General features: G+C 40.4%; 1 protein-coding gene across 8 annotated transcripts in view; it reads right to left on the bottom strand.

Moving 5' to 3' along the window:
* The window catches only part of BRD1 (bromodomain containing 1), a 569,207-nt gene that overhangs the window by 12,425 nt on the left and 531,930 nt on the right, over positions 1-24,852 (bottom strand). For 7 of the 8 annotated variants that reach the window (XM_029616229.1, XM_029616225.1, XM_029616224.1 and 4 more), the window contains one exon: positions 12,206-12,360. In XM_029616229.1, the coding sequence (XP_029472089.1) occupies positions 12,206-12,360 (155 nt within the window). Of the gene's footprint in view, positions 1-12,205; positions 12,361-16,119; positions 16,591-24,852 lie in introns of those variants that run through there. The other variant, XR_003858664.1, reaches the window with a different exon arrangement.

Consider the following 24,852-nt stretch of genomic DNA (forward strand, 5'->3'; position numbering starts at 1 on the left):
TTTGTACAGGGCATTGGTGAGGCCTCACTTGAGTACTGTGTTCAGTTCTGGAGACCGTATCTCCAAAGGGACAGAGACAGGATGGAGGTGGTCCAGAGAAGGGCGACCAAAAAGGTGGTCTTCATAAAATGACTTAGGAGGAGAGATTGAAGAACCTAAATATGTATACCCTGGAGGAGAGAAGGAGCAGGGGTGATATGATACAGACTTTCAGATACTTGAAAGGTTTTAATGATCCATGATAAGCAACAAACCTGTTGGAAAAAAATCAGTAGAACTAGGGGTCAAGATTTGAAACTCCAGGGAGGAAGACTCAGAACCAATGTCAGGAAGTTTTTCTTCATGGAGAGGGTGGTGGATGCCTGGAATGCCCGTCCAGAGGAAGTGGTGAAGACTAAAACTGAAGGATTTCAAAGGGGCATGGGATAAACACTGTGGATCCATAAAGGCTAGAGGATGGGAATGAAGAGAAGAGCCATGGGGGTGGCTTGCTGGAATGTACCTGGTGATTACTATCCTTATTCAAAAAGCCTTTGCACGGTTAATGCAACTCCAACACTGCACTCTGCTTCAATGGCAAAGGGAAATGTGGAAAAGAGGATTTGCATTCAGACAACATCCAACAAGGACTGAACGTCAATCTGGGTAAACAAATAAGCATAGGGATAGCTTGCTTATTACGGCGGTTACTACCCTAAACCAATTAAGCCTGATACAGCACTTTGAATGCATATACAGCATTGCTCTCTGCTTAAACAGCAGGGATAAATGTGGAAAAGAGGATTTACATTCAGACAGCATCCAACAAGGCATTGATCTGTGCAGTCTGGATAAACAAGCATCGGGGTAACTTGCTTGATGCGGCAGGTACTACACAACCATTAAGCCTTATGCTCACCTTTGATGCAACTCCAACATTACTCTCTGCATCAATGGCAAGGGGTGGCAGGAAATTTGAATCAAACAGTTACCAACAAGGGCCTGAACTTTGTGGTTGGTGAAACAGATAAGTATGGGAAAATAAGAGTGGGAGCTTTCTGGGCAGACTGGATGGGCTGATTTGTCTTTTTCTGCTGTCATTTCTGTGTTTCCATGAAATATCATCTCCTGATATTACTTCTGAGATTACCCCCTTTCAGCCTCCTATCATGACCAATGTATTCTAGAACTCCCTTTCTATTGAGACAGGTTTATTTCTTGTATATCAGTAATATCCCTCAGGTATCTGAATGTTGATCACATCTCGTCTCCACTACATTATACATATTTAGATTCTTAAGACTCATAACAAAGTGCTTTTGGTGCAGATCTCACACAATTTTGGTAATCCTTCTGTGAACCACCTCCATTCTGTTTAAATCCTTTAAGAAATATGGGCGCTAGAACTACTCTACTCTAGAGCTCCTTTTAGTTTAGCTCACTGCTCTATTTCATCTACCTCCTCCAGCACTGCCAACACCTCTAAGGTAGTTCCTGATTTTAACAAAGTTGATATTTTTGAAATTCAACACTCATCGTGGTGATTTATCTTAGTCTTAGATGTAGTATCAAGCTATAATTTCTGATGATGGTGCTCAGGTGGTTGCCTACCTGGACATTAACAATGCTTTCTCAGTTTGCAAGTATATTTCCCCATCACATGTGTGTTCCATTACCATGTCTTAGAATCCTTGAAGGGCGCCATAACTCCCCTTTTCTAACCAGTTTGACAGATGAGATATTCCAATCCACATCCACCAACACTATCTCTCCTCTTCATTCCCACCTTTTGGATGTCTTTTTTTTTTTTTTTTTTTTAAATCTTTATTAAACTTTTTTTCATCGTAAGTACACATCAAGAAATCCTTCAAAAACATTATCACTACACATCAGTTGAGATTCCTAGTGAACATATGGATCATATCATATAGGTGACCCTATCTCCTCCCACCTCCCTCCCTCCCACGCAATTGGTACTTGTCATAACAATCTTAAATAGCAAAGGTTTGAATAGCAACACAGAAATGATCAGAGGAAAGCAAACTTAACGTTACTAAACCATCTGCAATTTTTTTTTTTTTTTTTTTATCAAGTCTCTTGGCATTTCCAATAAGAAAGGTTTCTAGATATCTCTTTGACGCAATCTTCTCTTCCTGGAAGCTTCCAGTACTGATCTATTTTCTAATAAGAATAATTCCAACATCAAGTTGCGCCAACTCTCCAGCGAAGGGCACATAGATGTCAACCATTCTCGTAGTAACAATCTCAGTACAATTAAACATCCTTTGATCAAAAGTAAAAAACCATCAGAATTAGTTGTGCAATTATCATTAAGGATACCAAGAATACAAAAGGCCAGGCCCCAAGGTGTAATTGGCACCTTAATTTTTTCAAACAGTTCTGCAACAGATTTCCAAAAGGACTGTACATTTTTTCATTCCCACAAGTAGAGAAAATAAAGAGTAGCCTGTGCTTGTGAACATTTGAGGCAACAGTCAGAAGTTGAAATCCCTGCTAAGGCGGCTTTAGGCAGCCAAAAAATTGACATATGCAGTATCTTAACATGAACTTCCCAATATAGAGCACTCCAAGCAGCACTACATATAAAGTGGTCTGCTTCACATAGGGCCTCACTCGTTATGTTGCACTGAATATCTTTTGACCAAGTAATTGCTAAGGTAGGATAAATACAATATTGGAAAGAAGAATTAAAAAATTTGTAAAACAAGGATATGGGGTCTTTTGCTTTTTTGCAGGAGTGAATCAGATGCTGCATTAGTTAGTACTCAAAGATCTTTCACATGCAAGGCCCTAATATAGCTGAAAATTTGATATTTCAGATAATCAGCACTAACAATTTAAAAATTGACAGCATAAGGAAAATGACCACACTGAGCCATCTTGTAAATTAATAAATGAACTGAGAATATCTTTACCTTGCTGGTAAAGTTCTAAGTAGTTATAGTTATTTATGTCCCAGCCTGGTAAAAACTATGGGTTTCCATACAGAGGTAATAGTAAAGAATTTTGCCAAGGTAAATTCACATGTTGTCTTATTGCCCGCCAACCTAGCCACATAGCCTTAATCAGTAACTTTACACAAATCAGGGGGCAAATTTTTTGAAGAAGCATGGAGCAGATATATCAACTTATGTTTTACAAACTTATGTTCCATTTGGACTATTGAGCTGCTTTGTGATGAATGATAGCTCCACCATTCCCTAAAGATTTGTAGAAGGCACGCTAGATTATAATACCGGAGGTGCGCAAAACCCAAACCACAATCCGAGGTAGGGGTTGACAAAAGTGAGAAACGAAGATGTGCCCTCTTATTACCCCAAAAGAATTTTTAACACATTTTTTGGATTGACAGAATATCCTTCATTTTTAGGAAGATGGGTATCATTTACATGCGGTATAATATCTTGGATATCAGAATAATTTTAACCAAAGTCAGACGTCTCCCTGCAGCAACAGTGGGAAACACTTCCAACTATCCAATTTTTTTTTTAAACTCCCCCAAAACTGGGGATATATTGCTCTGATACCAAAGGGTAGGTAACCTGTGAATTTGAACTCCTAAATATTTGACAATCTGCAGCCCAGGCTAAAGGGAAACCATCCCAATTCGTATGAAGCTTGCCATGGATATCCAGGGTCTCTGATATAGTAAGGTTTAATTTTAACCCTGAAAAAGACCCAACGGCGTGAAAATGCTGTAATAACGATGAGAGGGTACATCGTGAATTTGATAGTACCACCATCATACGGTCTGCAAAAAGCATCATTTTAAGCTCATAGGCTCCAATCCTTACCCCCGTTATGGATAAGTCCTGTAGGATCTTGCAAACAAGGGGCTCTAAAGATAAGACAAATAAAAGCGGGGCTAGAGGGCACCCTTGCCTGGTGCCCCTTCCTAGATTAAATACAAAAGAGGTAGAACCATTAATGCAGATAAAGGTTTTAGGACTGTGATAGAGGAGTCATAGAGCCAATAAGAAAAAATCCTCAAAGCCAAATGCTCATAGCATTGTAAATAAGAAGTCCCATACCACTCTATCAAATGCTTTTTCTGCATCAAAGCAAATCAAAAGGGGGTCAGGTATATTTTTAACATGGCATGATTCTAATGCTAGTAATAAGCGTCTAATGTTAGCTATGGGCTTCCTGCCAAAAACAAAACCTGTTTGCTTGGGAGATCAATGTAGAAAAAAATGTATTTTAAACGATTGGCCAAAATATTTGCGTAAATTTTAACATCTTGATTTAGTAAAGAGATTGGCCGGGGTCCAATGGGTATCTCCCAGGCTTAGGTAAGGTCGTTGGTTGCTGCAAAGGACATAGACTGAGGACTTTGCAAAGGCAAAGTTGAGGACTGAATCATATAATTAAAAAGATTACACATATCTGAGGCTATTAACGGTTGAAGGGTTTTATAAAATAAGGAATTTAACCCATCTGGGCCCGATGATTTGTGCAATTTAAGTTCTTTAATAACAAAGTTAATTTTTGGTACAGAGACAGGTTCATTCAACCCCTGAACTTGTGCCTGAGTAAGATGGGGAATTTGCAGATTTTCCATAAATTTAGTTTGGACAGATACATCAGATTCGTCTTTACTATAAAGGGTCTGGTAAAAGCTTCGAAATACCTCCCCTATATCCTCTGCAGTTTGTGCAATCAACCCATCTTGTCTCCGTATACTGCTAATAAATTTAGATTGAAATTGGGGTTTCGTGAGATTTGCTAATAGTCAACCTAGCTTATTTCCATATTGGAAACGTTTATGTTTATAAAGAGAGTCCCTGTAGCTTGTTGATGTAGAATCTCATTAAGACGTGTCTGCACTTTTCCAAATCTTAGTTTCCATTCCTTAGAATTGCTTTGGTTCCATTGGTTTTTATAATAGGTCAGCTGTTGATTTAATTCTAATATTTGCTTATTCTGCTGTTTCCTTTTCCAGGCCACAAATTGAATAATCTCCCCCCCGCCCCCCCCCCCCCAATACTACCTTGGCAGTTTCCCAGAACAAAATAGGAGTATCCCTATGTTGATGATTGTTTTCAGCAAAGCATTTCCATTTTTTCCTGCAAAATGGTGCAAAACCTTGTTGTTTTGACAGCCATTCTGGCATTCTCCAACTATTGAAAGAATTAAACCCAGGGGAACCTCCCATTGAACACACAGCAAGGCAGTGGTTGGAGATAATTGTGTGATAACAACAGAATTAATGTCATTACAAAGAGATTCTGATATCAGTATATAATCTATTCTGGACTCTAGAATAATGTGTGTAATCCCTTTCTTTGGGATGATAGGCACGCCAAACATCTATTACAGAAAGGGATTCACACATAAAGGAAATACCTTTGCCACGACCTAAGCCATGAATTTTGGTTACTGTCTATCCAGACAAGGGTCTGCAACACAATTAAAATCCCCCCCTATGATCATAGGTGTCGAGGCAAAATCAGACAGTTTTGTGATCAGGGAAGTAAAGAATTTATGGTCATATTGGTTAGGGGCATAAATAGAAGCCAAAAGAACAGGTTTTCCAAATAGTTTTCCTGTAACAATCATAATCCGCCCTTCACTATCTTTCCAGTGTTGTTCTAATGTAAAGGATACTTTTTTGTGGATTAAAATTGCTGCCCTACAACATTTAGTAGTGTCTGATGAGAAAAAAATATGATTAAAACCTCTTGTTTTGTAACTTGGCATGCTCTTTGTCATTCATATGGTTCTCTTGCAGAAATATAATCTCTCCTTTAAGCCTGTTAAGATGAGATAAAACTTACTGTCTCAACTGGTGAGCCCAATCCGGCCACATTCCAGGTTATTGTCTTAAATATTTACGTTCATTTGTTCAGAAACTGTTTAATATTTACGTTCTTATGTTCAAAAACTCTGTTTAATGTAACACCTTACCGCGACTGTTTTGTTCAATGGAAACCAACCTGATTTGATATGTGTATCGAATGTCGGTATATAAAAATTCTAAATAAATAAATAATTGCAAATAGAGAAACTAAGGTTTGGCACATAATCTATAGCAATCCACATACAAAGGATTGACATGTTATAGACATAAGCAATATCCACAAATGACCAGGTAAAGGCTCACATCTGTTCAGATTAATCCGTAGTAGGACATTAAATAGAAAGAAAAATTTGCAGATAAAACGATCATATTCTAAGTTGCTCATATGATCAAATAAACATACACAGCTGAATGTACCAATTGCTAAACCCCTTACAAAGCCATACACACAAACAATGTTATCTCTTCCCCCCCCCCCCCTTTTTTTCCCCTTCGTCTCTTACTCCCCATATTTATGAGCAATATCAAAGTACACTCCCTTGTTAGAGAGTGGGGGACAGTATTTTGAGTGATTCGGTGCCATCTCCAGCAAATTGAAGAACAAATGCAAAGTCTATCGGTTGCAAATTTCTCACAGCTCAGCTTGCTTTTACTATTAGATTTAAGTTAAGACCAACAAGGGCCAAGGGCCTGAATGAAGGCTTAGTCGCCTTCAGTGTTGTCAACAAAAAAAGCGGACTGTCATTTCAGGCCATCTATGTATTTCTTGGTTTCTTGTGAATCTTTAAAAATGTGTTGTCGCCATTACTCCATATTCTTAGTCTTGCTGGGAATAAAAATGCAAATTTGCTTAGCTGCCAAGGACGCACCGATCAGGCCAAATTCTTTCCTTTTCATTGCTACCCTGGAAGAAAAATCTTGGAAAATCTTAATAGATTTATTCTGGTTCTGCAGCAAAGATGCCATCTGGGAGGCTTGCCAAATTAGCTGTTTGTGGCGAAAATCTAGAAGACGAGCAATAACAATTCATGGCCTTCGGTCACCATCTTTTTTAGGGCCTAGGCGATGTGCTCTTTCTATAACCATCGATGATAGTTGATCAGCTAGGCCCAACTGATCTGGAATAAGAACATAACATAAGAACATAAGAAAATGCCATACTGGGTCAGACCAAGGGTCCATCAAGCCCAGCATCCTGTTTCCAACAGTGGCCAATCCAGGCCATAAGAACCTGGCAAGTACCCAAAAACTAAGTCTATTTCATGTAACCATTACTAATGGCAGTGGCTATTCTCTAAGTGAACTTAATAGCAGGTAATGGACTTCTCCTCCAAGAACTTATCCAATCCTTTTTTAAACACAGCTATACTAACTGCACTAACCACATTCTCTGGCAACAAATTCCAGAGTTTAATTGTGCGTTGAGTAAAAAAGAACTTTCTCCGATTAGTTTTAAATGTGCCCCATGCTAACTTCATGGAGTGCCCCCTAGTCTTTCTACTATCCGAAAGAGTAAATAACCGATTCACATCTACCCGTTCTAGACCTCTCATGATTCTAAACACCTCTATCATATCCCCCCCCTCAGTCGTCTCTTCTCCAAGCTGAAAAGTCCTAACCTCTTTAGTCTTTCCTCATAGGGGAGTTGTTCCATTCCCCTTATTTTGGTAGCCCTTCTCTGTACCTTCTCCATCGCAATTATATCTTTTTTGAGATGCGGCGACCAGAATTGTACACAGTATTCAAGGTGCGGTCTCACCATGGAGCGATACAGAGGCATTATGACATTTTCCGTTTTATTCACCATTCCTTTTCTAATAATTCCCAACATTCTGTTTGCTTTTTTGACTGCCGCAGCACACTGCACAGACGATTTCAATGTGTTATCCACTATGACACCTAGATCTCTTTCTTGGGTTGTAGCACCTAATATGGAACCCAACATTGTGTAATTATAGCATGGGTTATTTTTCCCTATATGCATCACCTTGCACTTATCCACATTAAATTTCATCTGCCATTTGGATGCCCAATTTTCCAGTCTCACAAGGTCTTCCTGCAATTTATCACAATCTGCTTGTGATTTAACTACTCTGAACAATTTTGTGTCATCTGCAAATTTGATTATCTCACTCGTCGTATTTCTTTCCAGATCATTTATAAATATATTGAACAGTAAGGGTCCCAATACAGATCCCTGAGGCACTCCACTGTCCACTCCCTTCCACTGAGAAAATTGCCCATTCAATCCAACTCTCTGTTTCCTGTCTTTTAGCCAGTTTGCAATCCATGAAAGGACATCGCCACCTATCCCATGACTTTTTACTTTTCCTAGAAGCCTCTCATGAGGAACTTTGTCAAACGCCTTCTGAAAATCCAAGTATACTATATCTACTGGTTCACCTTTATCCACATGTTTATTAACTCCTTCAAAAAAGTGAAGCAGATTTGTGAGGCAAGACTTGCCCTGGGTAAAGCCATGCTGACTTTGTTCCATTAAACCATGTCTTTCTATATGTTCTGTGATTTTGATGTTTAGAACACTTTCCACTATTTTTCCTGGCACTGAAGTCAGGCTAACCAGTCTGTAGTTTCCCGGATCGCCCCTGGAGCCCTTTTTAAATATTGGGGTTACATTTGCTATCCTCCAGTCTTCAGGTACAATGGATGATTTTAATGATAAGTTACAAATTTTTACTAATAGGTCTGAAATTTCATTTTTTAGTTCCTTCAGAACTCTGGGGTGTATACCATCCGGTCCAGGTGATTTACTACTCTTCAGTTTGTCAATCAGGCCTACCACATCTTCTAGGTTCACCGTGATTTGATTCAGTCCATCTGAATTCATTACCCATGAAAACCTTCTCCATTACGGGTACCTCCCCAACATCCTCTTCAGTAAACACCGAAGCAAAGAAATCATTTAATCTTTCCGCGATGGCCTTATCTTCTCTAAGTGCCCCTTTAACCCCTTGATCATCTAACGGTCCAACTGACTCCCTCACAGGCTTTTCCTCACAGGCTTTCTGCTTCGGATATATTTAAAAATGTTAATAGTTCTGTCAATTTATGCTCTTCTATTCCCTCCTCGAACCCGACAAAGCGTAAATTATTCCATCAAGAACGATTTTCGAGTTCGATTTTATCTTCTTGTGCCGCAGCCATTTTTTCCAGAGCTTGTAATTTGCGAGTTGCCAACATTGTATCATCTTCCACAATTGTCATATGACTCTCCAAAGCTTCTGCCCTTGGATGAAAATCAGTAATTGCCGATTTAAGATACGAAAATTTCTCTGCAATTGTTGTGAAATGCTCTGGAAAGGCTGCTTTCACAGCCACTGTGATCACTTGCATCGTTGCTTCATTAAGAGGGCAGGCTGCTGTGTAGTCTGCATTCGGGTTAGTAGCGGCCATTTTCTCCTTACTTTTGGCTTTTCTTTGTCCCTTTTAACCGGTTTTATCGGCATTCCTAAAGGTGATTTTTGCATACAACGATCAATATTCATAAGCGCTAACTGTCGATGAAGCGTTGAGCCACAATTCAATTTTAGAGACTCTGCAAAATCTTACTTTTAGGCACCGGGAGCCAGGAGCACATATGTCTGCTCTGGTTCAGTACATCACGTGACCCCCTTTTGGATGTCTTTAACCAGATCCTCTGTTCAGTTCTTTAGCTAGGGTCAGCGATCCTAGTTCTTTAGCTAGGTTCTTTAGCTAGGGTCAGCGATCTGTAGACTATGTGTTGTAGATGGAAGTACCATCACTTCTTTCCACGATAACCCACAGCAGTTTCCTCCTTTCTCCATACATTTCAGTTGTTTTGATATTACTTTTTACATAAAGAGCTACTCCTCTCCTTTTTCAGCTGTCCATATTCTTACTGAACAGGATAGAGCCCAGTATATTCATGTACCATTCAAGGGACTAGATGAACTTTCAAATAATAGAAGGACTAGGGGGCATTCCATGAATTGAGCAAGTAGCATATTTAAGACTAATCAGAGGAAATTCTTTTTCACTCAACGCATAATTAAGCTCTGGAATTTGTTGCCAGAGCATGTGGTTAGTGCAGTTAGTGTAGCTGGGTTCAAAAAAGGTTTGGATAAGTTCTTGGAGAAGTCCATTAACTGCTATTAATCAAGTTTACTTAGGGAATAGCCACTACTATTAATTGCATCAGTAGCATGGGATCTTCTTAGTGATTGGGTAATTGCCAGTTTCTTGTGGCCTGGTTTGGCCTCTGTTGGAAACAGGATGCTGGACTTGATGGACCCTTGGTCTGACCCCAGCATGGGAATTTCTTATATTCTTATGAACTATGTCTCTCTGATAGCAACAATACATACTTCTGCCACTTCAGATCTGGAATTTAATTGCTTAGACTATGAGAGCATTTGTGCTCATAGTATTCTACCTGTTTCTTTTTGCCTTCTCTTTACTCTATGGGGAATAATTTTCAAACAGCTCATCTAAATTAGGCAGCAAAAACCCATGCAAGTTATACTACTGTGATGGAGTGCCCCTATCTTCCTCCTTAAACCTGTGCAGGACCAGGCTAGATGCCTGGTCCACCTTAATTCCCCTGGAGAGAGAGCACTCTGTGGGCAGGGTCCAGCAGGAGAAGAATAAGAGTTGGGACCCAAGTGGGTTAGATGAGGCCCCAGGAGTTCCTGTCCCTCTCTGGGAAGTTACAGCAGGAATAGACTGCAAAAGGTAGGCAGTTTAGTATACATAGAATAAAGTGAAACTGCATGAGAAAAAGCTGGAGTCGGCATGCTTACAGCTCCAGCTCAGAAGATATTGGTCAACTATCCTTGCAATTACATATCAAAGCAGACTTACATATAATTGTTTAAAAAATTATCACATCAAATTTAGTTGCACACCTGATCTTATATGCGAAAAATTTATATGTATATTTTTGAAAATCCAAAACTATTCGTTTAAGTCAAAATCCCTCCACAACTTTGTTCCTGGGAACACACCTGCTTAGTCCAGGTAAATGTGTGCATGAATAGGACATACTGGTATCAATTTTACCTGCATATTGGACAGACAATTTATAATAGGTCATTTCGGCAGGTAAAACTGATTTACCTCTGGAAACAGCTCTTAAAATTGCCTTCATTATGGCTATAGAACTGCTTCCCTTTGTCTACCCTGAGGCTCAAGAGTAGCCATGTGAGATCTTGACTTTTGCATTTTTCTCCACTAACTTCATTTGTTCTTTGACAGTGACAGCCCAAATAAACCAGTTTCCACAAGTCAGTGCCTCCTATAGTTTAAAATTCTATCAATGTATGATCTCAATCAGTCATTTAGAATTTTTTTTTCCTATCAACAGGCAATCACTACAATTCTAGCTTTTATTGGCTCCATTTTCTGCCTGAATCCCAAGAATATCAACTCTAGCTTTTGAGCCATGCATTGGAGTTGCTGATTCAACATTGCTTTTGCTTCCCCTTATGGAAAGGGTAACCTTCAACTTATAGCTCAAGACTTCTTCTTCAATGCTATAAATCAGTGGTACTCACTTCCAGGCCTCGAGGGCAGCAAACAGATCAGGTTTTCACTCTATTCATAATGAATATGCACAAGATAGATTTGCATACAATATGTGCAGCATGCAGACAAATTTCTCATATGCATATTGATAGATATGTTCTGAAAACTCAACCCATTTGCGGTTCTTGAGATATGGAAGTGATTATCACTGCTCTACACATTTCATCCTTAAAAAGTTTTGTTAAAGGAGTAAGGAATACAAGAAAAAAGTTTATAAACCACAATAGGTAGAAAAAAAAAAACACCTTACACTCAAAATACACCTAATTAACAGACTACAAATAATAAGTTCAGAAGCTTGAGTTTCCCCTGAAGTAGTTCACCTTTAAACACAGGTCCTGGGTCATGAGTTGAACCTGGATTACTCACAAACTATGGGATAAGTACAATTTTGAATGCAAGAATAGATAAAAATTTATAAAAATATAGAGGCGACCGATGATTCTAGAGAATACGCTGGAGCGTTGGTATAAATCAGCGATTTGAAATGTGATTGTATCCTGTTATTTATATAATCTCTTAATCTCTTAAGAAAAAATGCTTCACATTGTTCTTTCGGTCATACCCATTGTTGTATTTCAGGTGTGTGTTAGATAGTCTATGTTTGTAAACTTGTTTTCTATATGGCATTAGAGAGAACTGCTTTTATTCAGCGATGATAGATGCTTCAAAATATTAAAGCAATTAAAATCCATCTTACTTGTTTTGTCACATGGAAACTGAATCTTTGCTGCATTGGAGTGTTTATTTAAAGCTTAGCTCAGTAGAATTTATAAGAACATTACATCTCAAGATTTGTCTTCTCACAAATATGTAACACACAGGCTCTCAAAAACTTACCAGCTTCTTTTATTGTCAAAAAAGAGAACTAAAAAAAGTTTTTCCTCAGCTCTGGTTTGCATCTGTTCTCCAGTTTTCAGCACTTCCACAGGAGGCACTGGTATAGCAACACCATTGTGATGACAACCAACACGAGGCATCTTAGGGTCAATTATCTAGAGAAAAAAAGCAATTGTTTAAAGACTATCTGTACTCTTTTAGTCAATTTTCTTGGTTGTCAACATACTAAGCACAACAAAATGCAAACCTTTATACATATTTGTAGAACAGTTTGAAGCAAGGCCATTGGTAAAATCATGATACATACCAAAATAGTCCCAGTTTGTCATTAATCCTATTTTTATTCATATTTTAAATTGGTCATATTTCTTGTCTCAACTTTGTAGGCCTACACTAAGATTTGACTGAAAATAATTGTATGCAATTTGAGTTTCACAAACTATCATAATAGGAGCAGTCAAGATCCTCCCCCCCAGCCCCACCCCGAACTATGTTCCAAACCAACCCTACTGATTCAAACACAGATGGCTCACAGAATAAGCACCGATCATTAAATCAATTTGGAATATAAGTGGCCGCAGCTTTACTAACAAGCAAGGATTACAGGTACTAGGTGTTGAGCCTCTGCTTTCCAAGCCCCTTGATCTAGGAGCTGTTTCCAGGGCCACTGAGGCAATGTGCCCTATTCCGGCCACATTAGCGACACGATCTCTGGCTCCACATGAGCATTAGCCTATTCCCGCCAAAGGCAGCACTCTTCCAAGGCCTTCTCTGGATTGTAAGGCCTTGTCCCTTGATTGCCTGAGCTGGGACTGCCCAGACTCGATACATGGAAGGCAGCCTGTTGCGTACCAGCCACCAGGACCTGAACCCCCCCCTTCACCCAGAGGCTCAGGCACCTGCCAAAGGTAAGCCTCTTCACTCGAAAGCTCATATATGCACTTTTGAAGAAGAGATGCACACCCACAGACTTGGAATTGTTGCGGCTTAACTGGCTTTGGGTTGAAGATTCAACAAGATCTATTGCAGAGAATTAAGGAACAATACTATTCCCATCCCTGACACATACACCCCATCTCTTTCAAACAGCTCAGCGCAAGAGATGGCTACCCAGTTATGCCACACATGCCACCTAACAAGGAAACCGCTTTGCTGATTTGACCATTAATCCTGGCCGTCCCCCCCCCTTGCCCATAGTCTGGAATGTGTGAATTTGAAGCAAGAGATGATTTCCAAACAGATTAGGAGGGATTGTGGCATCCAGGACGAAATGAGTGCCAAGTTGCAGAATATAGTTTTCAGCAGGTATCGACAAGTGGAGTATTTGCCCACATTATTCCCTCTGAGATGGATAACCAGGACATCAGGGTAATTTGCCAGGTGCACCAAGTCTACCAACAGTTGATAAAGAAAAGGATCCAGTTCTGCCCAGCACATGCCAGACCTGTTGAACCATTGCACCTTCAGGTTCTACTCTCCCTTTGCTCCGTGTCCTCTAGGCCAGTTGAACTGCACTACTCTCTCCCAGAAACCAGTCTGGATTTCCTTGATGACACCCAGAAAGGAGAACTAACAGCAATTTATTAGTGAAGACTGGCACTTCCGGGGGTACTATCTTCACGTCTTATATATGAGCTATAAGCTGTGGAATGCCATCTTCCAAAGCACTAAACATTTCACACTAGTACCCTGGAAGCTGTGGCACTACTAGTTGATTCTATCTGGAAAGAGTGGGTGCCGAATTGGCAAACCTGCAGGCCCACAGTCAAGCAACCATTTAAAAATGACAGAGAATTGGAAATGGCTTAATAGGCATAGATTGCCATGGACAAGGATATAATGCCCTTCAACTGGCTGAATCACTAAATACGCTGCTGAGTTGGGTGACTGGGTAGATTATAAGCCAGGGTACAGCCATCCGAGAGAGGCGCTGGTCCTTCCTACTCTTAGTCTGAAATCCTGTATCAATGGCTCAACTGATTCCCAATGACAAACTGAGGAAAGAGCCAATCCCGCCAGGTCAGAGCACCTTCCCCAGCCTCAGTACCTTGAAGAAGGCAAGGCTGCTACCCATGGAATGCCTGCCACAGGAGGGTAAGTTGGTCATGGGTAACAGGTCAATGCCCATCTACATATAGGCCTTCATAGCAAGCCCAACCTGCCATCACCCACTTGTAGGATTTGGCCAATTTCTTGCTTTAGCGAAAAAGGCAAGATCAGCTACATGAGATCTGATGCAGCCCCTTGAGATGCCAGCCTTCTTTGCCTCCAAGATGTATTCGACCACCAAGGACTCCAGGATTGCCCTCCCACCCCAGCCTCTATCAGTTAAGAACATCATCACTACTTTGAATCCTCTGGCATATGCTCTCCAGGTGGGCTGAGACGATGGAATGTCGCATTGCCCATGCGTCCTAGATCCAAAGGACCACAGACATTTTGGCATGGGCTCTCCTAGGAAGTCTGCCTCCAGCACTAACTCTCTGAATTGGGATGACTTGCAATAAGAAAGAGAATCAGCAATCTCATTGTGAGTTCCAGGTATATGTTGAGCTCTTGAAGCAATATTCAGTCTTAAGGAGACCAAAAGCAATTCCCCGAGAAGCTCAGTTACCAGGGGGCATTTTACTGACTTGGTATTTATCACATCAACCACAGCTGTGTTGTCATACCAGAACACCACTCTCCTGTTCACACTGATGCCCCAAACATGCAGAGCTACCATGATGGGGAATAACTCCAGGAAAGTGATGCTCTATATGAAGCTATACTGCATTCAGTCTTATGGCCACATACCATGCCCCTTGAAAGTACATACCAAAACCAATAGCTCCTGCCATATCGAATCAGTGTTTCAGGTCATCACTAGAGAATGTCATGCCATTGAAGCCCTTTAAGAAGAGAGACCATATAGCCAATGCCTCTCCTGAAACCGATGCGGTAATGATCATGCAGCACACCCTTAGTTGACGATAAGCTGTCTAGGAAAAATCAACCCATGGGATATGACTCTGGTGGAAAATGCTGAGCTTCCGATCAGAGACCGCTTACACTTGAGAGTGACCTTGGACATTCGAGCTACCTCTCTCACAAAGTGGCCATTGACTCCGGGTTGTCTTGCGTTAACCTGAACACCATGCGCTCTGTAACCAGCTCTACGTTCAGGAAAGTAATAATAGTGGATGGAGGTTCGGACTTGTCCTCAGCCAATGGAATCTGGAATTCCCACATAACCTCCTGAAACAACTGAAAAAGCTAACAAATAGAAAATCATCCACATAGAGGGACTGCTGAATGATGGTGTGCCCAATTGCTGTCCCAAGGTCCTCTCTCTGGTGATGTAGGAATGCAAGGCTGGGCTTCTCTGTGTGACCGCTCAAAAGTTCCATTCGAGGTTGGACTTTGATGGGCAAAAGGAGGAGGATAAGAAACCAGGGCAAGGTCTGCCCATGCTGTTGGGTCCAGGTTTGATCCCACTCCTGCCACTTGGCACCAGCTGGACCCCAAGCTATTCTCTAGGCATGAGGCATGATCACTGTGACTATAAGAACAGGTCATGATGCCTGCATTGGTACCTCCTCGCACTCGAGGCAGGCCCTAGGAGGAGAATGCCACCCATGAGCATGCGAGTGGAGATATCTGGAGTCGTGGTCGTGCCACCATCAATTTATTTATTTAATAATTTTTATATACCGATTTTTCATGAGAACATATCAAACCGGTTTACAGTAGCTAACAAATATTCATTTAAAAATATTTGCATTTCCAAAAGAGAAAAGGAAGTAAATACATAGTTTTGTAATATAAAATAAAAATATTAACAAAATAAAATAGTAAACTAAGTAATCATATTTAAACTGATAGAGAGGCAGTATAGTAAGAGCAGAGATATTAAATTGAAAAATATACATTACCTTGATTTATATTAAGTAGCCTGAAATCTTTAAGATAGTAGCTCCTGGAATGCTTGTTTAAATAGCCATGTTTTGATGCCCTTTTTAAATAATTTAATATCTGTTTCTAATCTTAATTCCTATGGAATAGAATTCCATAACAGGGGCCCAGCAACAGAGATAGTTCTTTCCCTAACATTATTTAGATGCACAATCTTAGGGGAAGGGATTGGTAACATCCCTGTGCCAGTTGATCTGGTAGTTCTTGAAGGGATGTGGAAATGAAGAGATGAGGTTAGCCATTCAATTTTTCATTGTAGAGCGTTTTATGAATTAGGGACAGGATTTTATGCTGAGCCCTGTATTTAATAGGCAACCAGTGAAGGTCCTTTAGTATCGTGGTAATATGATCGGTTCTTTTAGTTCCTGTTAATAGTCTAGCCGCTGAGTTCTGTAGAAGTTGTAATGGTCTTGTGACACTTGCTGGAAGGCCTAGAAATAAAGAATTGCAGTAGTCAAGTTTTGACAAGACAAGTGCCTGTAACACTGTTCTAAAATCTTTCGGGAATAGAAGCTGTTTTAGTCTCTTAAGGACGTTTAATTTAAAGTAACATCATTAATATTTTTTTTATTGCAGGTTTTCATCGTGCATTCACAGCCTATGAATATCCCTAGATCTCGTACTTCCAATGAAATGGGGTATTTTTTAGCAGCTTCTTGGATTTCAAGCTCCTTTGCCTTGGTTAATTTAGAAGAGATATATAGAATTTCTGTCTTATTTGTATTTAGGGCGAGGTTCATTTGGGTTAATACTTTTTCAATGGCAGATTGATAAATATCCCAGAGTTTAAGCGTTAGGTCTATAGATTTTTCGATAGGAATTAAAATCTGAATGTCATCTGCATAAACAAAATGTGTTAAACCAAAGCCGGATAGAATTCTGCACAATGGAAGCATATAAATATTAAATAGAGTTGCAGACAGAGAGGAATCCTGAGGTACTCCATATCGGAGATCAATAGGTTGGGATTTGTTACCGAGAAATTTTACTTTGAAGGTTCTGTTTTTTTAAGTAGGAGTCAAACCATTTTATTGTGGCATCTTTGATGCCTATTTCGTTTAGTCTATCAAGGAGGATTTTATGATTAACTGTATCAAATGCCGCAAAAATGTCTAGCATGATCAGGAAGTATGTTTGGCTGTTATCGGCTCTTCTGAGGATAATATCTTGTAATGAAGTTAATAGGGTCTCAGTACTGAAATATTTTCTGAATCCATGTTGTGCCGGATATAGAGTACGATACTTTTCAAGATAGTCTGTTAGTTGGATGTTAATTACTTTCTCAAGGAGTTTTGAGATACAAGGTAAATTAGAGATAGGTCGTAAGTTTGATAGATCATATGAGTTGGATTGTGGTTTCTTTGTGATTGGTTTAACTATTGCGGCTTTTAAAATTTGTAGGACATTTGCTTCAGTAATAGATAATTATGTCTGCAATAGGTCTGGAGACTATATTGGTGACTGTTTTTAAAAGTGCTATTGGAATTTTGTCAACGGGGTGGGCAGCTGGATTCATTTTTTTGATTATACCTTCAATTTCAAGAGATAAAATTGTTTCAAAGGAGGTTAAGATGGTCTTTAGGGTTACTTGGTAACAATTTGGTTAGAGTTTTGTGGAGAGATTTTTTTTAGTATGTTTAAAGTCTTTTTCCTTGAAATATTGTGCAATAGTATTACAATTAAAAGAACTGCCGGATGTGGGGGTTTCTATGGGCGCGGTCAGGTCTTTTACATATGAAAACAGTACTCTTGGGTTATATTGAAATTTATTTATTTTGTTAGAATACTTTTTTTTTTTTTTGCTTTATTGATGGATTCATTATATTTATGTAATAAAGATTTGTAGTTAGTTAATAATGTCTGTAGAAGGGGAGGCTCTCCATTGTCTCTCTGCTTTTCTTAGTTTTGTTTTTAGTGTTCTTAATTCATAGGTGTACCATGGGGTGTGGTGTTTCTTATTAATAGTAATTTCTTTTTTGATAAGTAGGCAGCAATTATCAGCTACTTTTCCTGTCTGTAAGAACCATGAATTAATTGCATTATCGCTGTTTGATAGATCTAAATCTTTCAAAGCTTTAGAGAGATCATCAGTTAGGGTGTCTAACTGACATGGTTTCCTGAATTCTATTGTGGTCTTAGCGACTGGTGGTACTACAGTAGGGTATTGGACATTAAAGTCACCTGTTATAAGTTCATGATCAGACCATGGGATTGAGTTAATAATTGGACTGAAAGGGGTATCTAAATGGAAGTTGATGAATATTTAGTCTAATGTGTGTCCTGCTTTGTGTTGATTGTTTCACTACTTGTTGAAATCCTAATGCTGACATTGAGTTAAAGAAGACCTCACAGTTGTGAGATAGAGGGTCTTTATCAACATGCAAATTAAAGCCACCGAATATGATGGTAGGGATTTCAAGTTTTAGATTGCTCACAAATAATTCAATTAATGGAGAGACATTGAGTTCTAACAGGCTTGGGGGTGCATAGATTAAACAGATTTGCAAATATTGGGAACTTAAGAGGGCAATTTCAAATTTGGGTGGTGAGATTATTTGCTGTAATTCTAGGTGAAATTCTTTTTTTGAAAGTATCATTATACCACCACCTCTTTTGTTAAATCTAGGAATAGATGTGATATCGTATTTATTTTTTGGTAATTGATTTAAAAGAACTTAGTCAGATTTTTTAAACCAGGTTTCGGGGATTCCACATATATCAGGGTTGTTGTCTAGAAGAAGATCGTTGAGGATAGGCATTTTTTTGACTAAGGATTGTGCATTAACTAGAAGTAGAGAAATTAATGAGAGACTAAGTAATTTGTTTTTAGGAATTAAAGGGATTGCGATTAGGTGTCTATGTGGTTTTGGAGGCTTTTTTTTTTTTAATGTTATTTGTTTTTGCCTAGTGAGAGAGATGATGGTGGGAATATGTTTAGGATCCATGTTGGTGTTTAGTATATTTATTATATGATTTAGTGTAAAAGGTTAAGGGGCATTTAGCAGAGTCAATTAGAAGTTTAAGGGGAAAAACTAAGGGGCAAAACCAAGGAGCATGCCCCTTGGTTGCACTCCTTAGGTGTGTGACACCGGCGCATGGCGCCTCCAGTCTGCTGCAGGTGCTTATTTAAAACGATTTTTATTATTTTATAACAATAGTACAACAGAAAGAGTGGTGGGTTCCTGAACTACTCCCCAACAATAAAAAAAAATCATAACCAATAAAGGATAAACTCTGCCCCTCCATTCCACCCACCTTCCCCCCCCGTCCCTAACCCTCTTGCAAGGTCCAGTGTCCACATGTGGGAACAAATTTATCCTATTCAGGAAGTGTCCACGTGATGGCACTCATTTAGGATAGAACTACGAGCATGCTGTGGAATAGATTGTAAATAAGAGTCCCAGACGTCTAAGAATCGTTTCTTATGGCGCAGAAAAAGCCGCATCCAAGAGCATCATACGATGGAAGCAGTTGCGCCAGGTCCAGTAGGATGGAGGCAAGGCCTCTCGCCAGTTCACCAAATAACCTTCTTCACCACTAAAACAAGCTTTGCAAATGAGCAATCGAGATCCCAAACCTCGAATTCGTAAGGGAGAAATGCAACCAAAGAGTAAACACAGGGGTGAAACTGGAATGCATACCCTAATGAGGTCTCAAGATAGCGAACCACCTTAGCCCAAAGACTATGGATAGCAGGGCATTCCCAAAAGGCCAAGGGGTTTTCCACATCACACACATGCGGGGGACGATGAGATTTTGAGATGAAAGGCCCCCTGTGCTGAAACATAACCCTGGCGCAAAAATTTGTATTGCATTTCTCTAAAATAAGAATTCACCGAGAGTTGGGATACTCGTTTAAAACAGGCTTTAAATATATACACAGTAAATGTGAAAACCCCCATCTCCATTCCATCTATCAACCAGAATGGAACAAGTGTCCATGACAGTCAATTGTTTAAGAAGCTTATAATACCGCGATAGCGAAGGTACCTTGTCTTTTTCAAAGGAGAAAATAGTATCTAGAGACTGAAAATGAGAGGTCTGCCTAATAAGAGGAGGGGAGGGAGCCCACATAATGTTGCAACTGTAAATAGGGGAAGACCTCGTTAGCAGAAAGTGCATAAATCTCCCGAAGTTCGGAGAATGGCAATATTGTACCCCCGGGAGTCAGTACATGATCCAGCAGGTGAATCCCCTTAGCATTCCATCTTTGAAATACTGCTGTTTGTGAGCCAGGGGTAAAATCAGGATTCCCCTGGATGGGAAGAAAATAGGCACAAACGTGCGGTATCTGCAACAGCCGTGTGAGCAGAAGCCAAGATGACCGAATGAGCCTGGTGAGGGCATTTTGCACTAAAAACATTGGGAGAGAGGCGGCTGGAGATTGCAAAGGAATGATGAATAAAACGGAAAATGTCATAATGCCTCTGTATCGCTCCATGGTGAGACCGCACCTTGAATACTGTGTACAATTCTGGTCGCCGCATCTCAAAAAAGATATAATTGCGATGGAGAAGGTACAGAGAAGGGCTACCAAAATGATAAGGGGAATGGAACAATTCCCCTATGAGGAAAGACTAAAGAGGTTAGGACTTTTCAGCTTGGAGAAGAGACGACTGAGGTGGGATATGATAGAGATGTTTAAAATCATGAGAGGTCTAGAACGGGTAGATGTGAATCGGTTATTTACTCTTTCGGATAGTAGAAAGACTAGGGGGCACTCCATGAAGTTAGCATGGGGCACATTTAAAACTAATCGGAGAAAGTTCTTTTTTACTCAACGCACAATTAAACTCTGGAATTTGTTGCCAGAGAATGTGGTTAGTGCAGTTAGTATAGCTGTGTTTAAAAAAGGATTGGATAATTTCTTGGAGGAGAAGTCCATTACCTGCTATTAAGTTCACTTAGAGAATAGCCACTGCCATTAGCAATGGTTACATGGAATAGACTTAGTTTTTGGGTACTTGCCAGGTTCTTATGGCCTGGATTGGCCACTGTTGGAAACAGGATGCTGGGCTTGATGGACCCTTGGTCTGACCCAGTATGGCATTTTCTTATGTTCTTATGTTCTAAAACAAATTTAAGAGAAAAAGAAGTGGTCAACTCCCCATCCGCAGAGAGATTAATGACAGTGGACCGATCCAACAGCCAATCCCTCATCACACGAAGGTTACTAGCCAAATTATAAAGTGCCAAATCAGGGACACCCAGCCCCCCACCCCATCTCTCCCTTAACTAGGCCAGAGGAACTCAAGACACCCCCGCCCCCCCGCCAGTAGAACAGACACTGAGCTTTATCCACCTGTCACAATTCTACATTGCGTAACTGCAGGGGCAAGTCCTGAAAAAGGTACAACCATTTAGGCAAAATGTTCATTCTGAAAAGATGAACTCTGCCTCCCAAGGATAAGGGCAAATGAGGCAAAGTGAGCAATTTATCTTGGGTGCTCTGCAATAATGGAAACATTTAATTTATATAATTGCGAAAGCGTACAAGGAATAATGATTCTAAGGTATGTAAACGAGGAATCTGCCCACTGGAGTGGGACGTCATCTCCCCAATCGCGCTGCAAGGAATCCAGGAATGCCAAAGCCACAGATTTATGCAGGTTTAATTGAAGACCCGAAAAAATCCCAAAAGCCCAAAAAATTTGGAGGAGGGGATGAAGAGACATCCATGGGTCCATGAGAAAAACTAAAATATCGTCTGCAAATGCGGCATACTTAAAAGTGGACGATTGGAACCGCATACCTTAACTGTTTTTGCCAATTGAATTTTTTGTAGCAAAGGTTTGAGGTGGAGAACAAACACAAGAGGAGAGATAGGGCAACCTCTCTCTAGTACCCTGTCTAGTACCCCGGGTTATTGAAAAAACCTCAGAGTTTGAACCATTCGCTATGACAGTAGCTTCCAGAGCCTGGTAGAGAAGTCGGACCACATTTAGAAACAATCCTTCAAATCCCATTTGCTGTAAAACCCAAAAGCATCAAAGCTGATAGCGAGGAAGGGGGCATACATCTGCTGACACATCGTCATAGCAGCCAGCACCTTGCGAATATTTGTCAAGGCATATCTCTTCCAGACAAAGCCCACCTGATCCACCCCAACGAGAGAAGGACGTATATCAGACAAACGATCTGCCATGATTTTGGCCAACAGCTTTTGGTCAAAATTCAGTAGCGATATGGGCTGGTAAGACTCAGGTAAGAACGGATCTTTCCCCGGCTTATGAATTAGAGTAATATTAGCTGTATTAGAGTGGGCAGGAAAGGATCCGGTCGTTGACAGATCAGAAATGACACTAACTAAGGAGGGCCCCACCAGGTCAGAGAGACACTTATAGAATTCTGCACCGTACCTCATCCAGCCCAGGAGCCTTAAAGGCTTTGGCCTTCCTAATCACCGAAGTCACTTCACTTAACGTAACTAGCATATTTAAGAAGGTTTGTTGGTCCTGGGTTAGGTGGGGAAGATGCAGGTGCTCACAAAAATGGGCACACACTTCAGAGTCCCAGCCCTCAGAAGCATAGAGAGTACTATACAAATCTCGAAAGCAGCGCAAAATATCAGCTGTATCCGTAAGGATCTTACCAGCCGAAGAGCATACAGTGGGATGTAACGGGAACCGCGAGCAGCACGTACCAAATTGGCAAGCATCCTACCAGCTTTATTACTATGCTGGTAAAGCTTGTACTGAAAGTAAAAAAAAAACCTCTTCTGGGCTCGCTGGTGTAGCAAAGTATTGAGTTCCCCCTGAATCATTAAAAACTGCATCCTGGTACCATGGGAGTTAGTACTGTTCAAAGGCCCCTAGCGCTATTCAATTTAGCAGTTAATGTCAGAATTCTATGATCAATAGCCTTCTTCCAGTGAGCCATATAGGAAATAATATCGCCCCCTCAAAACGGCCTTAGCAGTGTACCAAAACAAAGCCGGGGTCTCTACATGTTGGGCATTTAGGGTTGCATAATCTAACCATCGGGCACATAGGTATTCTTGGAATTTAACATAATTGGCTAAGTAAAAAGGAAACTGCCAATGAAAGGTGGCAGGGTTGTAAGTGCCAATTAGCAAATCCAAACATACCGGAGCATGGTCAGAAATAATTTCCTCAATAATCACTGCCCCCACTTGAGAAAGGCTACGTGCACTAATTAAAAAAAAATCAAGGCGAGATAGGGTACCATGGGCACGAGATATGAGTAAAATCTCTCTCGCCAGGATGCAGGACACGCCAAACATCCACCAAGTGCAAAGAATGTTCCAAAAAAGAGGGGCCCTTCCCAAAGCCAGTCCGTGAGCCTGAAGGGGGAGACCTATCAAGCTGGGCATCCCGAATGGTATTAAAGTCCCCTCCCACAAGCAAACAGTACTCCGCATAGGGTAATAATTTATATATCTCCCGGTAAAAACTAGGACTGTAATTGTTGGGGGCATATATATTGCATAGAATCACCCTAGTCTGTTGTAATTCAGCCACCAAAATGATGTAGCGCCCTAAGTGGTCTTTAATCGTGGTAGTAACCCGGAGAGGAACATGTTTATTAATCCAAATGACTACTCCAGCAGATTTAGTGGTACCAGAGGCATAATAAACCTCCCCCCCCCCAGCATCTACTTAACTTATGCTCAACATTGGTAAGATGAGTTTCTTGTAAAAAATGAAATATTCGCTCGCTTGCGCTTGAGAAGGGAGTGAATCTTGGACCTTTTATTAGGTGAGTTTATCCCATAGACATTCCAAGTAATTAAGCCAGTGACATTACTAGAGAGATATAAAATGGAAGTTTCTCAAAAAAGAACGAAGCAATATCATCGGCAGCAGAGGCCCTCCCAGCCGGGACCTCCAGCTGCATAACATTTGATGACTGAGTGATGTACAGACGGCAAATAAACATTCCTGATGAGAAAGCACATAGTGGACCAGAATCATACAACCCCAAAAAACCAACTTTCCCAAACATACCCCCCCCCCCCCAATAGCTTCATAATCTCCTTTATGATAGCATACCCCAATGTAAACTTGAGAGCACTACCATGCTGGCTAATCCCCCTCCCCCCCACACAAACCCCATCTGCATCCAGAAATTAACATATAACAAAGAAGTGTATACATGAAGCATGCCAAGGAAACAAAAACATGTAAAAGTCAGCGAGCATACCCAGGATAACACATGAACAGCCATGATAATATAAGAAAAAAATCATCGCCCACAAGAGGAATATGAACAATCATAATCCCACGAACTATGAGGGATATAAACAATTATAGCCCCACATAACCTCTGAGTAGGCTAAAAAATTGCAAAACACTCAAAGAGGCTGAAAGATATTGGGCAGGCTATATGCATATCTGGAAATAACTGGTAAAACAAAGAGGAAATGAGGAGCATCAAAAAACAAGTGCCAGCCACCACACCACATAAGGGAACATTGAAAAGCAAAAAAGCATTATAGACATACAAGGGAGCTACAAAAAAAAAAAAAAAAAAACCAGTCCAGAAATTCCCTCAGCAAGCTTTATAGCCTACCACTGCAGAGGCCATGCAAGCTGGTTAAAAAGAAAAGAGAGAAGAAAAGAGAAAAAACTTCACTAGGAAGTTCTGGGCAATAGCGATGTATAAATTGGAACAGGCCGATGTAGAAGGTAAAAAAACTCGACACTATTAAGGCACCTCCAGCAAAGACCAAA

This window comes from Rhinatrema bivittatum, chromosome 9, assembly GCF_901001135.1.
Source record: "Rhinatrema bivittatum chromosome 9, aRhiBiv1.1, whole genome shotgun sequence".
In the NCBI taxonomy this organism is placed as follows: domain Eukaryota; kingdom Metazoa; phylum Chordata; class Amphibia; order Gymnophiona; family Rhinatrematidae; genus Rhinatrema; species Rhinatrema bivittatum.